Source organism: Cnephaeus nilssonii, assembly GCF_951640355.1.
Source record: "Cnephaeus nilssonii genome assembly, chromosome: 11".
Classification (NCBI taxonomy): Eukaryota; Metazoa; Chordata; class Mammalia; order Chiroptera; family Vespertilionidae; genus Cnephaeus; species Cnephaeus nilssonii.
Window position 1 is genome coordinate 62,140,754 of NC_137082.1, and position 18,169 is coordinate 62,158,922.

The following is an 18,169-nucleotide window of genomic DNA, read 5'->3' on the forward strand; positions in this document are numbered from 1 at the left end:
CTTTCTTAATCTATGGGTACTTCTCATATGGCCAGATAATTACATTTGTATATCTGTTTGGACTCTGACTTCTTATAAAAGGGCTTTAGTTGCTAATTACTTTATTTATGTTCAGTAAATGCTAAGAAATATGTGAGCAGAGTATATTTAAGCTCAGGGGTAGAGTTTCCTAAGGAGATGAAATTTGAGCAGGTCTTTGAAAAATGATGGGGTGTCACCAGGTGGGCAGGGAAGAGGCTAGTTTGGGCAAGCTATACTGAAGAGTGTGGATTTCTTCTTGTATGGCGCCACTGGAGACGATAAAGCAGCAGAAAAGCAGAAGTCTGAATTAGTACAATGACCTTTTACTTTACAAAGGCCTCATAAGAAAAACTTGCATTTTCTATTGCTTTAGTTGATAAATTCTCAGTTATATTCCATTGAATTTTTAACCCTGCTTAAGTCATATTTTCAGAAAATTCCAGAGGATAGGAGTCAGGATAGATCCTTACTACAGTAATCTTAGAGTATAATAATAGCATTCGTAGAGAACATTATGTCTTTAAAAAGTTGAGAGCTACCCAGGGCCTGTCACTCCCAAATATGCCTCATAGCAGTCCTTCCCTCTTTCCTGGTGAGGGTCAATGTGTCACTTTGGGTTGATCATGGAGACCAGCTTTTTCATGAGGCCAGTTTTTAAGTCCCCAACCGTGACCGGGCTGAGGAGGGAGTATAAACTCATGAAGGAGGTCCGGTTGACAGAGTAGGATTGCCACTTGGTAAAGCACAGCATTATGCCTGGTCAGAATCAGACTCAAATGAGGTGATTAAAAAAAAAATTAAATTCTTTATTGTTTAAAGTGTTACATAAGTTTCCTTTTCCCCCCATTGACCACTCCCCGGCTGCCCCCATCCCCCCAGATCATGCCCTCACCCCACCCTCCCTGTCTGTGTCCATTGGTAATGCTCATATGCATGCATACAAGTCCTTTGGTTGATCTCTTACCCCATCACTCCCTCCTCCCCGCTGTCACACTGCCTTCCCTAATAGGTTGGACACTCTGTTCGATGCTTCTATGACTCTGGTTCTATTTTTGTTTATCAGTTTATGTTGTTCACTATATTCCACAAATGAGTGAGATCATGTGATATTTATCTTTCTCCAACTGGCTTATTTCGCTTAGCCTAATGTTCTCCAGTTCCATCCATGCTGTTGCAAATGGTAAGAATTCCTTATTTTTTATAGCAGCATAGTATTCCATTGTGTAGATGTACCACAGTTTTTTAATGCACTCATCTGCTGATGGGCACTTAGGCTGTTTCCAAATCTTAGCTATTGTAAATTGTGCTGCTATGAACATAGGGGTGTATATATCTTTTCTGATTGGTGTTTCTAGTTTCTTGGGATATATTCCTAGAAGTGGAACTACTGGGTCAAATGGAAGTTCCATTTTTAGTTTTTTGAGGAAACTCCATACTGTTCTCCACAGTGGCTGCACCAGTCTGCAGTCCCACCAGCAGTGCAAGAGGGTTCCTTTTTCTCTGCATCCTCTCCAGCACTTATCCTTTGTTGATTTGTTGATGATAGCCATTCCAACAGGTGTGAGATGGTACCTCATTGTTGTTTTGATTTGCATCTCAAATGAGGTGATTTTTAATAGGGTTGGGGGTGGGAAGCAGGGCAAGCAGACTAGGGTATATTTTTGGGTGGGGGTGGGGGAAGACTTGAGTAAGAGACTATTTCAGGAAAGCCTAGAAACCACACAAGCATCTCAGACACCGCGGTTAATGTTGAAGAGTGTGGAATGAGAAGAATCATGAAGAAGAGTAAGAGAATGGAAGAGAAATTATGTCAGCTTATTTTTTGTCTAGAGATGGTCCTGTCCTCAGCAACCTATTGCAATTTCATGAATTCCCACTCATTCCATTGGGTGTAGGTAATGGATAAGACTTCCATTCTGATTTGACCAGCTTTTGGGAAGTGAGAAGAAAGGCCAAAGGGAAGCACTTCGACATGGAGATTCAAGTCAGACTTCCAGGGGTGAGCTAGATGCTAGGGAAGCCTGTTGAAGGCCTTGGCCAGGAGTTGCTTTACCATGATGTCTCCTCGGCAACTGTGTAGCACCTTCTCTCTCTGCAGTAAATCTGAGGACAGCGAGGTATTGTTACCCGGGCTGGGCAATTCTAGGCTGGCCTCCTTTCACACTGCCCACATAGAAGACTGTCCTTACTTTGGACACTAAACCAAGGACAGAGACGGATAAAATAATCTCCATGTTGAATAGGACCTGTATCTTGTACATGGCTACTTTTTGGATAATTTAGTCCAGATTTGTGTGAGTGAGCCTGCACCTGTCAGAGGGAAGCCCCTGCTGCTCTGGGAATTTAATTGCCAATTCTCTGTTTTGTGGCCTGTTTGGACCCCAGCTTCTAGGATTTTCTCTCTGGAGGCCTTGATTCAGAAGTCCCCATTGTATTGGGCTACTTGGGTGCTCCTAACTTCCCTGGCTTCAATGGGAACAAAGCCAGATAATCAAGGTGGGTGGTCTGCTGGGGGAATGGAAATGTCTTTGATCAAAATTGGCAAGCCAGGAGAAAGGCCAGGGAGTTTGGGATAGGGCATGAAGTTTGTTTTTTTTGGCTTGTTTTTTAAACCATATTATTTCCAACTAGAAATGCCAGTGAATTATTCAGGTAAGAGATGTCATTTCTCTAGCAGCAACAAGTAGTCATCTGAGTGGATGAGGCACACTGAGCCATGCATGGAGAACAAAAGAGGGCAGTTCCCACAAGCCTTTGACTGTCTCCAGCCAGGAACCTCTTTCCGTTTACAGGTTAAGAAAGGATGCAGGTCTGCCTGGAGCTACATATTTCTAGAGTCTGAGGGCTGGGTGTCTGTCTGCCCAGGCAGGTTGTAGCCTTTTCTGTCCTGAGCAAGGCAGCTTCTTCTCCAGAATGTGTGTTTCCTTTTCAGACACTGATATGCCTGCTTTGGAGGGAGGAATAGGATATTGCTTCTAGAACCGTTTTCAATCTTACATACAGAAAAACGAACTCAGGGCTGAGAGCAAAGAGCTACACGGGGGTCAAACGGGATGGACACAGACAGACTTCAAAATGCTCCTGTGTAAATGACCTCGACTGACAGCATGCACTTTTTATTTTTATTTTTTCCAGATGAGGAAGGGAATAGTCAGTGACGCAGTGGGTCGTGGGGTCCTGTCCTCCTTCCACCCCCGGGGCACTGCAGCCGGTCGGGGCTGGAGAGGCAAATGCCAGAGCGGGCTCTGCAGAACCCGGGCTAGCCGCTGAGTGGGTCCGAGGGAGGAGGCACCCCCAGGACCGCCGCAGGTCCCGGGGCGGCTGACGCGGCCTGGGGGCGTTCCTGGGAGCCCGGGGTGCCGAGGAGTCAGGCCGAAGCCCCGGGAGGAGCCGGCGGGGCCACGTGACCGGCCGCGGCAGGCCCAGAAATAGCAGCGGCGGCGGTTCCGCCAGCGGCGCCGCGAGGGAAAGGCGGAGACTGGAGGACGCTGGCTCGGCGTGGGCGCGGCGCGGCCGGGGCCCCGGAGGATGCTGAGCCCCTGCCCGGACCGGTCCCGAGCACATGATGGCGATACGGGAGCTCAAAGTGTGCCTTCTCGGGGTGAGTCCTGCGCTGCCACCCGCCGGGGACACCCTCGACCGTGCGCCTCCCACGCCCCCTGCTCTCCTATCGTTCTTGCACCCCTCTTGGCCCCTGCACCCCCTTTTGGCCCGAGACCCCCCCTGATTCCCCTTGGTCTGTACGCCCTCCTGTTCCCCCGCGTCCACCTCCCCTCGCCCGTCCCGGCGCTCCCCGAGCGCCCCCGTAGTCTCCGTGCCCCCCGGGCGCCCCCGCACCCCCTCGTCCCCTGCCCTCCCTGGCCCGTGCGCCCACCTTGTCCCGGTGCCCCTGGCCCTCCTCCCACCCCCACAACCCCGCCGCGTCCCAGCCCTGTTGGGGTTCGGGTCCGAGCCTGCTCGGCTTTCTCAACCCGTTCCACCCCCGCCGGCCGGGTCCCCGGGATCCGCTCGGGCCTCGCGGGGCCGGGCCGGGGCCGGGGCCGGGGCCGGGGCCGGGGCCGGGCCGCCCGGGACCCTCCGCTGGAACCAGGAGCCGCGGCGGGTCCTGGCCACGGCCGTGGAGGGCTTTCTCCGGCGCGTTTGATAATTTCCTTCCGGCGGAAACTTTAAGTTACTCGGACCAGGCAGGGCGCCGAGTCCCCTTGGCTCCGGGGCAGTTGGTTCGGGAACTTGGGAAAGAAAAGGCGGCGAAGGTGGGAGGGCGCGAGGGGGTGCGGGCCGGCGGCGAAGCGGGTGCGGCGGGGCGTTGCGCCTGGAAAACTTTTGTGCCCCAGATGGAAGCGGGGTGAGCAAGCCCCCCGTCACCCGTTCCCCTTCCAAAGTGGGTCTTTCTGAGCCCGAGGAAACGTGAGAGAAGCCAGAAACAAAGGCAAAAACAAACTCCCAAGCGGTGGGTCCCGGCGGACCTGGCCGAGGACGGGGCAGCCCTTGGAAAACGGCCCCGGGGAGTTCAGAGAGGGTTAGCGCCCATTTCTTCCCCTTTCTTGCCTTTTCTGGGGGGTGGGGTGGGGGCAATGTTAAGTTCCAGAGTTATTTCTTTTGAAAGAGCTGGGTTTCAAGCGGTGTTTTCAGCAGCCTTGGCGCCCGTACCTAACTGTACTGCCCTTGGCAAAGAAAACCATTGGTCCCACGAAAACCATTTCCAGAAACAAGAGCATCGGTGGCGGGTAGACCCGTTCTTTCGCGTCTCAAAGAAATGCTAACTGGTCTGTCAAGATGGATGGACAGGAAGTGTATAAAGAGGAAATGATTCTAGGCTAGGATTGACTTGTGGCAGCTCAGCGGGGTGTCCAGGCTGCGACTAGGCTCCTCTGGAACCTTTGACAGGAGGGCTTCCTGACCGCCTCCTGTTGCTGTCCTTTGCCAGAACTCTCATGTCCCCTGGGCTGTGGGGTTCCCCCTCGAGTCCCAGGGCATCTGGCACACTGCCTGTTACCCCTGCACAAACCCCCTGGTGCTCCTGCCCCCCTGCCTGGCTCAGCCGCCGGTGGGATCTGAACGGGAGGCTGCGCTAGGCTTCCTCTGTTGACCTTTCTCAGTGTGTCAGGGGTAGGTTTCACGGTCTGCCAGGCTCTGTAATGTAGTCCAGACATCAGTCCCAGGGATCCCGTGTTTTCCTTGTGAGGAGTCATTTCGGACTCTCAGAAGGCCTTCCAAGACTTAGAAGGAATGTCATGTCCCAGGGAATCGAGAAGCAACTTCAACACGTGTTTTGTGTGTGTCAGGCGAGGCCATGAGAACAAATGATGTAGGAAATATTTGGCCTCCTCCCCCCACCCCTCATGTTTTCTCCCTTGTCATCTCCTTGAATGGCACAGGCCTTGCCCCATCACATGAATTATTTTCAAGTTCACTGTTTGATAAATCTCCATGTCTTTCTATAAGGAAACAGATCAGTGGAAAGGGCCCTGACTGCCCCAGGAGGCAGCAACCTGGTTCCCATTCTTCCCCCACTCACTAGCTGTGCAGCTTTGGACAAGAATTGCAGTCACCTCTTTTGTAAAATGGATATAATAACATCTTCTCTTTTAAGGCAGAGGACTATATCAGATGATCTTCTCAGATATGTGGTACCATTTCCTGCCAAGCCATGATTCCAGGTGACAGTGAGCAAGCTTGGGAGATGAGAAAGCTGGGAGAAATCCCTTCACTTCTTTTTCTCTTATCCCTGAGAATGAAGCACACTCTTAGTGGCGTCCTGGACACAATGCCTCACCCTGGTTTGCTTGTTCTTTGCAGTGACTCGACTCTGTTGGCGTAGGAGTCTGAGCTTGGAAAAGGAGAACAGTCCCAAAACAGAGCAGGAAAGATATTTCTGAACAGAGGCTTTGACCACTTTCATGGCCTTTTAAAAATTTTTTTTGAGAATGGCTCTAGGTTTTAGTCTAACTTAGGTCAGCGGATATCTTATTTGAAAGGCCAGTGACCTTATTATCCACATCGAATAATATTTGTTAAGTCCCCAGGTTTCGCCGGTCCTGTCCTGGACAAGATGTGTGACAGGCTATATTCTCAATTGTTCACCCAAAAACGGTGATTTTTTTGGGGTGGGTGAGAGAGCATTTGGGTGAACAATTGTAACTGCCTTGCGTTTGTTCTCTTGATTTGAGAGAGAACTCTGTGGGTCAGTGGCTGGACTTACGAAAGTCCCGAAGTCCTTTCAAAAATTTGATAAGAACCCTGAGCTCCTTTGCTGTTTGTGTCAGGAGATCTGTGAAGTGTTGCATGTGGCTAGCACTAAGCTTCCTGTTTTTTTAGCACTGCCACACCTCCCTGAAGTCTCAGTATAACCAAGACCCTAGCAGGCACACCCTCTCTTGGGATCACTTTCTGTTGGGCCCCCTTGAGAAGGTGATGGAAAATGTGGGCCTCCTAATTGGACTCTTGCTGTCTCACTGGAGAGGTTGGGAGGCTTTTTGTGCCTGATCTTTAACTTTGATTGCTTGGTGATTACTTGGGGATGTGCTTCCCAAGGTTGTTTTAGGCATAGATAGAGCAGACTTTTATCTTTCTTCACTGTAGTCTCTTGCTTCCATGGTGGGGTCAGAGGTTCCTGGCAAGAGGGTCATTTGTAGCAGGTGGAAGTGAGAGTGGGCCAGATGGCATGTCTTCTCTACCTGTACCTGTGCCTTTCAGCCCTGATGTTAGGGTATGTCTGATCTTATTTCTTTTGGCGAATGCTCCCACATGGAATTGACAGTAGTCTGTGGAACATTCTCTGAATGCTTTGTGCTGTTGGAAAAACCAAGGACTCAAGCACCTTGGATTTCTTTAGATATCCTTTTATAAATTCTTGACTCTCATTATTCTTATGGGTGTACTTCCTCATTTTTTATCCCAAAGCTTTTGTGAATGACCTTTCTTGGGGTGAGTTGGGCCATCTATCGGAAGCTAACCACACAAGAGGGTGTGTTTGATAGCGGTTCTAGCTGGATATCTAGGACCCTAGGTTTTTGCCAATAGAGTACCAATTGTCCCACACTGTAATCTCAATTAGTATTATAAAGCATGGAGCTTAAAAACAACTCCCTTAAAAACAGCCAAGTATGTTAAAAAAAAAAAAAAAACTAACGAAAACAATACTGAGGCAACAGCTGTTCCAACCCCAAAGGTGGAAAGCTTCCCAGTATGCATTTTTAACCCACATTACCCCCGGCAAAAAGAAGAGGAGATAGAGAGAGAAAGAGAGAGAGAGAGAGAGAGAGAGAGAGAAGAAAAAGCAAGAGGAGGGGGAAAAGGAGGAGGAGGAGGAAGAGGAGGAGGAGGAGAGGAGGAGGAGGAGGAAGAGGAGAGAAGGAGGAGGAGGAGAAAGAGGAGAGAAGGAGGAGAAGGAGGAGGAAGAGGAGAGGAGGAGGAGGAGGAGGAGGAGGAGGAGGGGGAGGAGAAAGAGGAGGAGAGGGAAGAGGAGGAGAGAAGGAAGAGGAAAAAAGGAGCGGGAGGAGAGGATCTTTCTTTTATTATTTTCTCTGGGTGTGTATGGTGTACACTTAAAACTACTTCTGAGTGGAATCCCAAAGAGATTTATATTTGGACTTTGGTTGTCTTGACAACATTTTAGAGATTTCTGCCACTTCCTCAACAGCTGAGTGGTGAAGAGACAACTGAAGACACTCCTGCTTCTGATAAGGAGCTTGATGATGCATCTCTTTTTGGCCTTGTTGAATCTGTATGGTGGTTCATCACCTAGAAATCAAATACCTGGGATTTGGTGGGACATCTGAGCAGTGGGGTCTTCAGGTACATATGTACAGGCCTTCACATGTAAGATGCATGTGGTTCTTGAGGACACAAGAGTGGAATAGATTTCTGCTCACAGTAGGCATATCAGTCAGCACTGTGGAGCCTCAAATGGACTGCTTTGAGCAATAGGGAGCTCCCGTTACTGTAAGTGTTCTATAAGGTTACTTGAATTTGTCGGGGTCATTGTTTTTTGTTTTTTTAAAAATATATTTTATTGATTTTTTACACAGAGGAAGGGAGAGGGATAGAGAGTTAGAAACATCGATCAGCTGCCTCCTGCACACCTCCCACTGGGGATGTGCCCGCAACCAGGGTGCATGTCCTTGACCAGAATCGAATCTGGGACCCTTCAGTCTGCAGGTCGACGCTCTATCCACCGAGCCAAACCGGTTTCGGCTGTCGGTGACATTGTTGAAGGAATGAATATACCGGGGAGGACTGGGCTAGGCAACTATCACATTTGCTTTTCTTTTCAGTCTGAGATTCTGTTAACATACACATTTTTATTTTCTTTCCCAGAAACTAGCATTTCCTTTTTTTTTGGGGGGGGGGGAGTGTGGAAAGGGTGTGCAGAGAGGCTAGCAATATAATGCATTTTTTACTACAACTGATTCCTCTATTAAATTGAACCCCTGTGGAAAGTGTGGTTCAGCGTTGGTGGTACTGGGCAGAGAATCAACGTAAATGATACAGCCTCTCACCATGGTCCAGTCCCAAGATGGCGGCCACCACGAAGAGGCAGCTGCAGGAGATGTCAATGTTGCCTTTGAAAATCAACAAAAGATAAACAAATCTGCACAGTATACAAGTAGAATCACAGAACAGAAGGAAGAAATAGATATCAAAAAAGAAACAACTCCAGAATTTTAGAAGATGCACGTGAGGACATCATGCTTGCAGATCCTAGCTGCTTAATGATACCTTATCAAGTTGGTGATGTTTTCATTAGCCATTCTCAAGAAGAAACACAAGAAATGTTAGAAGAAGCAAAGAAAAATGTGCAAGAAGAAATTGATGACTTAGTATCTGGGGTGGAATCACTTCTCTGATTGTTCTCAGATTTGAAAGTTTGGTTACATGCAGAAATTTAAAAAAATATATATATTTTATTGATTTTTTATAGAGAGGAAGGGAGAGGGATAGAGAGTTAGAAACATCGATCAGCTGCCTCCTGCACACTCCCTACTGGGTATGTGCCTGCAGCCAAGGTACATGCCCTTGACCGGAATCGAACCTGGGACCCTTCAGTCTGCAGGCCGACGCTCTAGCCACTGAGCCAAACTGGTTAGGGCTACATGCAAAATTTGGGAGCAACATAAACTTTGAAGCTGATGAAAGTTAAATATTTTATAATACTTAAAATTTTTATTTAATAAACTTGATACTGTTTAAATGATAATTTCCCTTTTCCAATGATATATAGAAAGCAAAGCTTCCTCTTTAAAATATATGCTGGGACATACAAAGATTTTGAGTCCATAAATTAGAAAAAGTGTTCAAATTTATCTTATTTTTTAATCCTCACCGGAGGATATTTTCCCACTGATTTTTAAAGAGAGTGGGAAAGACAGAGAGAAACATTGATGTGAGAGAAACACATTGACTGGTTGCCTCCTGCACGAGCCCGACCAGGGCCTGGGCTGGGGAGGACCTGTAACCGAGGTACATGTCCCTGACCTGAATCAAACCCAGGGACCCTTCAGTCTGCAGGTTGATGCTCTATCCACTGAGCCAAACCGACTAGGGCAACGCCTTCAAATTTAATTGTGTCCAACAGGTTTAGCTAATTTTTAGTGCTTGCAAGTCTGTGCAACTATTATACTTTCATTTGTCTTAGTTTTTATAATTTATAATGTGTTTGAAAATGGAACAGGCATTCATTCACTCAATCCTTCACCATTTATTGCATGCTTCTTTCATGCTGGGAGCTGTGGGTGTTTGATGCCTGTCTTCAAAGAGTACTCTGCTTTCTCCAGGATGTGGACACACTAGCAATGCACTAAACTACATGGCCTGCGTTCCTGTGACAGCAGAAGTAACAGAGTGTGATGATAAATATTGACTCTCTATCATCTTATTAGACATGAGGACAGGTGAGGGACAGAAAGTTTTTAATCAAGGTTTGTTTTGAGTACTTGCTGTGGTGCAAGCTCTGCTAGAAATAGAAAGTAGGGAGGGTGGGTTTCTCGTCTCTGCTTGTGATGGAGAGACTCCTGGTTGAGCAGGAAAGACAGGCATGTGCACAGGAACTAGTATCCGTGGCATTTGTGATGCATGGGATGCTGGAGGTGCAGTAGGAGGTGGTGAAGTTTAAGTTAAATATGTTGGGTGCTGGGAAGGGAGCAATCTGGGAAGGTTTCGTGGAGTGGGAAGGATCTGAACATGAACATGCCTCAAAGGAGGAACGGTGGGCATGGACCGCAGGCACTGGAGAGAGCAGGTGTGGCTCCGGGTCTCAGGTGTTTTCTGAAGGGCTGATGTAGTTGAGAGTGTAGGGAGGTGAAGAGCACAGCCCTCCCCCTCCTGCGCTGACCGCTCTTCCATTGATTCCACTGTCCCTCTAGAATGAGTTCTTTTATTTTTAACTCTGCTTTTCCCGTGGCTTATTTTGAAAATTTTCAAATTTATAAAACAGTTAAAGGAGTAGTACAGTGAATTGTTTGTAGACATCTCACATAGTAGGGCTAACATTTTGCCACTCTTGCGTTCTCTTTCTAATGTATCTAAATAACACTACTTTTTTTTTTCCTGAACCACCTGAAAGTAAATTGCAGACATTCTAACACTTCACCCCTAAATACTTCAGTATATATCTTTTAGGAAAAAGGACAGATCCCCCACACAACTATAACAGCATTATCTCACAAATACAATAGTGCTGAGCATAGGGTCCATACTCAGCTTTTTCATTTGTCCCTAAATGGCCTTAACAGGTGTTTAAAAAAATCCAGGTTCCAGTCAGAGATCATGTATTACCTTGGCTTGTCATGTCTCTCATCTAAAGCAACTCCTCTCCTCTTTTTCTACCATGACATTAGTATTTTTGCAGAATCCCAGGCCAGTTGCTTTGTAGAAAGTCCCAACATCTTAGTCTGATTGCTTCCTCATTGCTTCTTCTGGCTCAGCTTTTTGGCGAGAAGACAACAAAAGTGATGTTGGTCTTATTTTTTATGTGCTCATGTATAATTTTAAAATATTCTTTCCCATTTACTTCTGTGATACTCATTCAGAAAATATCTCTTCGCTTGTACAAGTGCCAGGCATGATGTGTCTGAACAAAACAGACAAAGGGATTTGGACTTGTAGAATTTAGATTTTAGCAGGAAGCTGGGGAATATAAAATCTACAGCCTGTCAGAAGGTCTTATATAGAAAAAAAGACATGACAGAGCCGAGTGAGGGGCACAGGAGCTCTGGGAGGTGGGGAGCGGGTTGGTTGGGTGGTGGGTGATCAAGTGTGTTCAGTCTCCGGCAGGACCAGAGGGGAGCATCACCTCTCACTTACCCAGGGGCTGACTTTGGCTCTGTATCTTCAGTTCCGTGGTGTGATCCCTGAGCTGCTGAGAGTCACACGTATGTCCTGTGGAGCCAGAGTTGTCTTTCTTGTTTTCTAACTTTGTCAGCAGAAATCAGGAAAAGGAAAGTGAGATTTAACATCGGTGTCACTGAATGAGTTTCTCACTGTGGCATCTTCTGTTTCGATGAGTCTTTTTCTGATGTATTTTCTTACTTCTGAGGTCCCGGACCCGCTTCCACTTCACTGGAGGTCATGAACTTGGCTTCTGCCTTCTTAGAATTTAACCCATAAGGTAGCCTAGGCTACACAGGTCAGTTCCCCCAGGTGCTCCTAGAAGACTTGCGTTATCAGAAGATTGAGTGGGCCCTGAAGGAGAGCAAGCAGGACCTAGGGGAAATCATTTTCCTCCCATTTTTCTCTGCTTGAACAAGATACCAGAGAGCTAGATCCCTTTGTAACAACTGTATTTGTTTGTCAAAATTTTTGAATTCTCCGGTATTACTTCATTTCTGCCCCATGGAATCACTGTTTTAACTGAGGTCTGCAAATAGATTGTGTGGTCCTTAAAAAGAGCCTCCATCGGCCCCACCGGTGTGGCTCAGGTGGTTGAGTGTCCTCCCATGCACTAAGAGGTTGCTGATTCGATTCCAGGGCAGGGCACAGGCCTGAGTTTTGGGCTCTATCCCCAGTAGGGGGAGTGCAGGAGACAGCCAGGCCATCCATGTTTCTGTCTCTCCCTCTCCCTTTCTCTCTAAATATCAATAAAAACATGTTTTAAAAAAGTGCTTCCATCCAAGACCCCTTAGAAAGGAAGGTGAGAGAGAGAGAGAGAGAGAGAGAGAGAGAGAGAGAGAGAGAGAGAGAGAGAAAGGGGAGAGATAGAGGAAGGGAGGGACACAGAGAGAGAGAGAGAGAGAGAGAGAGAGAAAGGGGAGAGATAGAGAGAGGAAGGGAGGGACACACACACACACACACACACACACACACACACACACACACACAGGGTTTCATGTAAAACTTGCCCTTTGCTGGCGAGGGGAAAGAGTGAACTGTTCCTGTTTTTTTTTTGTTGTTGTTTTTTTTTGTGGTGTGTGTGTGTGTGTGTGTGTGTGTGTGCGTGCGAGTGTGTGTGTGCGTGCATGTGTGTGTTTTGTTATTTTTCTGGTTAGACTATTAGCCAGGGCATTTACATTTATGGCAAGCTTAAGCTTAATTAACACATTGTGCACCAGTAGTTTTATTGCTAGCTTTACCCAGTATCCAGATAAGTTTCTATTGAACGAGTACAAAAAACGTTTTACAAAGTATCATACTTTAAAAAGATATTAGCTTGTAAGAACATGTAATAAATAACTTCAAAATGCAATGGGTATTTAATTTTAAGGCGTGCCTTTAACATTTATGTAAAACACTGTGTAATATGAAAACATGAGAATGCTCGTGATCCGCCCACAATGTGTTAAGTCTTTTTTTTTTTAAAGAACATCTCATAGCATCATAATACATGCTTCATAGATACATGTTTTATTTTAGAACTAAAATATTACCTAAACTTTCTCATAATAAACTTCTAGAAGGCTATTTTTTTCATAAAGTAATACATGTTCATCTTAATTCAATTTTAAATCTAATTATGAGGTAGGGGAAATAATTAGTAATAAAATGATAAATGTTGATTTTCCTTTGAGATCACAAGTTGAGGTTTGCAGTTTGATGCCTTTAACATCCTTTCTTTATAATAACATATGTAATTGTACCAACTTGCTGAGGTCTTGTTTTCCTCTGGTTAGTTTGTAATCCTGCAGGCATAAAGAAATCATCCTGCCTGCCTCCTTGTCTTCATGGCTCACCTGCTCATAGCTCTTCTTCTTTCCCTGTATTCTGTTTTACATTTGGGTGACTGCTTTTTTATTTTATGATCAACATCAGGCTCACCATCCTCCCCCATTTCTTCTGCTACGTCTCTATTCTTTTCTGCTCCACAGGGTCATTTTCTTCCCCCATTTAAATTTGTTTTCTGATTCTCTGCACTTCTCATCGATGAATCATCAGTCTGTCCTCCTTTTAAAGAGACATCCAGGAAAAAGTTTCTAACTCTGCTTTTCACTTACTCCCCTCACTGAGCAGGGATTATTCTGAGCTCCGCATAAACAGTTTGTGTAAATTTTCATTATGTGTACATATTTACACAATAATTAAAGTCTGCATTGGGGCCCCTGGGTTGCTTGCCCCTTTAAACAAGCCCGTAGGGTCTTAAAAAGGTCTGAGAAATACTGCTGTAGGCTCTCAGGTTGGCCATGGCTAATGGAGGCTTTCTTTCCCTAATGAAGTGTCCCTGTTGGCAGGACTCGGAAAGGAAGGCTGCGTCTGATCATCGGTCCCTGGGCACCACCAGGTGGAATGTGGAGGTATATTCTGAGCGATGCTGAGTGTGGGCCCGAGATGCTATTCCCAGAGCAGCAGGCCTCAACTCACAGTCTTACTGCTTTTTCTGGTGTGATGCAACTAATGGACAATCTTGAAAACCTTAGATATTACCATAGAAACACATAGATTCTGATGGAACCTCAAATATATGTGACAAAATAAAGCAAATTATACATTTGCTTTTTTAAAATGCTCTTCTCATGAAGACATTATTTATAGAAGCATGTGAGTCATGAACTCAGTCATTTCAAGATCTCCCAACACAATTCAGTTTAAAAGAAACTACTAATAAATATGGTATATCAATTTTTTAAAAGAAAGACCTCTATTTAAAAAGATGATTTGTATTATTTCTAAACCTCCACCTCATAGGTTAATCTTAGTAAGATAACGTAATATTTAATACTAGAGGTTCGGTGCACAGATTCATGGACAGGTGGGGTCCGGCCAGCCCACCCCAATGGGGGCTGATGGGGCTGGGCCGGTGGTGGGTAGGGGATTTGGGAGGTTGGCCAGCCGGCCCCGCCCCCGATCAGGGTGGGGGAACCAATTGGGGGCGGGGCCAGCCAGGGTTAGGGGCCTTGGGTGGTTGGGGCTGCAGTGTGTGTCATAGTGACTGGTCGTTTTGGTCATTGTGGTCATTCTGTCGTTCTGGTCACTTGGCTTTTATATATATAGATTGTACAATAAAAATGTACAAATTTAAAAATATTGTTACAATTATAATTGATATAATTTATTGCTATGAACATGTTGCTACTTTTAACATGAATTGTATTATTGCACATTTCACTTGCAGCAGCCCTATGCTTTGTATTTATTCATCATAACTAACATGCCACAAGCCAATGGGCACATCTTTGTTCTTGCTTATGCGTGGAGTGTGAGGGAGTTTTGTTCTCTTCATATATCCTTGACTTCCTCCTTATTAAAAAATATCCATGGGAACTTATATGCATATATGCATAGCTCATGGACACAGACAATAGAGTGGTGAAGGCCTGGGAGGAGTGGGGGCAGGGTGGAGAGGGTCAATGGGAAAAAACAAACAAACAAACAAACAAACAAACAAACGGGACATCTGTAATACTTGCAACAATAAGGATAAATTTAAAAAGGAAAAAGGTAATTAAAAACTCACTAGCACAATAATAATTTGTAATTGCCCCTACCCCTAATCACAGCGACATCAGTAACAGTTAAGAAAGATTGTTGTACAGTTCTGGAATTGCAGCCAAACTTACTCTGTTCTTTTCCAATCAGGAAAGCATGATGCAATGCCTTTGCCTTTGATTAAAAAAGACGTCACCTTGAAGTCACTCTAGTTTATCAATATCACTTTAATAATAGCAGTAGACATGTACTCACTATATCTCACGTGCCAGGCACTGTGCTGAGTGTTTCAGATATCCATTGCTGCATAACAAACCACCGCAAACTTAGTGGTTTTCAATAACCATTTATTATTATTTTTCTTAGTGCTGTGGGTTGACTGGGCTCAGATGGGCAGTTCTTGTTTGGGGTTTCTCATGTAGTTTCAGTCAGGTGGTGGCCAGGGCTGGAGCCTCAGAACACTTGCTAATGCGCATGTCTGGTGGCTGGGCTAGGGTGGCTGTATCAGCTGGGATTAACCAGGCATCTTTTTGCATGTGGCTTCTCCACACAGTTAGCTTGGGTTTCCTATAGCATGGAGTCTCAGGGCAGTTAGACTTACATGGTGGCTGGCTGTTTCTAGAGCAAGTGTTCTAAGAGCCGTGGGCAGAAGCTAAAAGGTTTCTTGTGATCTACCCTCACAGATCCCAGAATGTCATTTCTGCCACTTGTATTAATCAAGCAAGTAACTAAGGCCAGCCCAGAAGCAAAGGCAGGAGAATTACACTCTACCTCTGAATGGCAGGAATAGCAACAATCTGTGGCCCTCTTATATGGCCTCTGCTGAATAAGTGGTTTACATATTATGGCATTAAAGGACTTGTAAGGGTGAATGCTGTTATTATTGTCATCTTATTGATGAGGAAACTGAAGCTCAGAGGGTTGAGTAACATTTGCAAAGACTCTCTGTTAATAAATAATGCTTCATGGATTAGAACTAGCTTTGTAGGCCTCCAAAACCCAATGCATGTAACCTCTTTGCAGTGTGGCAAACTTTGTTGTTAGTCACAAATGACTTGTTCACAACCGGCATGTAGTAGGGAGGGCACCATTGAATCAATAGAATAAGATTTTAAAAACGTAAGAGGTCTTGTATCAATAAGAATTATAATTTAACTAGAGGCTCAGTGCACGAATTCATGCACGGGTGGGGTCCCATGGCCTGGCTGGTGATTGGGGCCGATTGGGGCTGTCTTCTGCCCTGATTGGGGCTTGGGGCTGATCAGGGCTGGCTGGCCGGGGTGAGGGGCCACAGGAGATTGGTGGGGCCAATTGGGGCCAGCTGGCTGCGGGAGGTTGGCTGTGGGAGCATCTGCCCCCTGGTGGTCAGTGCGCATCATAGTGACCAGTGGGCCAGTCGTTCGGTCACTTAGGCTTTTATATATATAGTTAATCTGATTGAATAATTTGAACCAGGTATGAAGTACTTCATAGGAGAAAAAGAGGCAAATTGCCACAAGGTTGGGTCCTGGGCAGGTTTTTTGGGAGTGAGATGGCTGTTTCTCACTTCTGGGAATGTATTAGACTTGAAGAGTCCAAGTGCTTTCTTGGGGAAGGTCGGATGTTGATGACAGCACTAAGGTGTGACAGCCGAACAACAACACCTTGTATTTGTTTCTCATTTTACAGTTCACAGTGTGCTGTCCATATGTTGTTTTATTTAATCCTCAAACAACCTTATGTGGTAGGCATTTTGTCTCTATTTGCAGATGTGAGAGGCCAGGGCTTAGCAATGTTAAAGGCTTTGCTCCAGGTCACAGAGCTTGTGTCCAGGTAGCACCCTCGAGCCCAGGCTTTTTGGCTGTTCCATTTCCCAGCTCACGTGTCCAGGAAGTAGGCGACTTACTCTAGTCCTTTCCCCCCTTTGTTCCCTCATAGGATCCATGTCAAGTGCTCTATTTGGGTTTAGGAAATTTCATTTTGCGAACTGTGATCAATCAGTCAGGAAGGCCAACCTGCTGGACTGTAGGGGCCTGTTAGATTTTAGACGTTTCTTGGTCTGCCATTACAGCTGTGAATCACAACTGGACAGGCATCCTGCCAGTGCAGCACAGTGAGAGTGGGCACGCCTCCGGGCAGGCAGACGTGATTACCATGCCAGTCACGGAACGTCAGGGCTCCATTTCCTGCTTTGTAAACCGCTGACAGTTTGCAGGGAAACCCTTTAGCAGGAAACCCTAAATGGCATATCATATACAAAAATTTTCTTACCTATTTTGCCCCAAACAATTAAAAAGTATTTTTTATATTTATTGATTTTAGAGAGAGAGATGGAGAGAGAGAGAAACATCGATTTGTTGTTCCACTTGTTTATTGGTTTCTTTTTGTTTGTGCCCTGACTGGAGATTGAACCCGAAACCTTGACGGATTGAGATGATGCTTTAACCAACTGAGCTCCCCAGCCAGGGTGCCCCAAGCAATTTTACACCTGATAACCTCAAGGCTCAGAAGAATTTGAATAGATTCTTTCTACAAGAGGGGCTCCAGCTTAGACCTTTTCTTGTGTCTCCTTTCCTAGGGGATCTTGCAAGGCACAGGTGCTAGGCAACAGCTTTTGATTTACTATGTGATACTGTAGAGCTTCATTATTTTCACTAATTGGACCAAATTTGTAACATATTCTTTACATTTTTATATTCAAGTACTAGAGGCCCGGTGAATGAAATTCGTGCATGGGGGGAGTGTCCCTCAGCCCAGCCTGCACCCTCTCCAATCTGGGACCCCTTGAGGGATGTCCGACTGCCCGTTTAGGCCCGATCCTACCGGGATTGGGCCTAAACGGGCAGTCGGATATTCCTCTCACAATCCAGGACTGCTGGCTCCCAACTGCTCACCTGCCTCTGCCTGATTGCCCCTAACCACTTTTGCCTGCCAGCCTGATCATCCCCTAACCACTCCACTGCCAGCCTGATTGATGCCTAAATGCTCCCCGGCTGGCCCGATTGCCCCCAACTTCCCTCCCCTGCTGGCCTGGTCACCCCTAACTGCCCTCCCCTGCTGGCCTGGTCTCCCCCAACTGCCCTCCTCTGCTGGCCCAGTTACCCTAACTGCCCTCCCTGCTGGCTTGATTGCCCACTACTGCCCTCCCCTGCAGGCCTGTTCCCTCCCAACTGCCCTCCCCTGCAGGCCTGGGTCCCCCCCAACTGTCCTCCACTGCAGGCCTGGTTCCCCCTCAACTGCCCTCCTCTGCACGCCTGGTCCCCCCCAACTGCCCTCCCCTGCTGGCCTGGTGTCCCCCAACTGCCCTCCCTGC

General features: G+C 46.4%; 1 protein-coding gene across 3 annotated transcripts in view; it reads left to right on the plus strand.

Annotated features, from left to right (window-relative positions):
* The first annotated feature begins 3,390 nt into the window (after positions 1 to 3,390).
* The window catches only part of RAB31 (RAB31, member RAS oncogene family), a 116,920-nt gene continuing 102,141 nt past the window's right edge, over positions 3,391 to 18,169 (plus strand). For 2 of the 3 annotated variants that reach the window (XR_013814252.1, XM_079785245.1), the window contains exon 1: positions 3,391 to 3,622. Coding sequence is in view for 2 of the 3 variants with exons in the window: in XM_079785245.1 (XP_079641371.1) it covers positions 3,584 to 3,622 (39 nt within the window). In the remaining variant the exon portion in view is untranslated. The remainder of the gene's footprint in view (positions 3,623 to 18,169) is intronic. The other variant, XM_079785244.1, reaches the window with a different exon arrangement.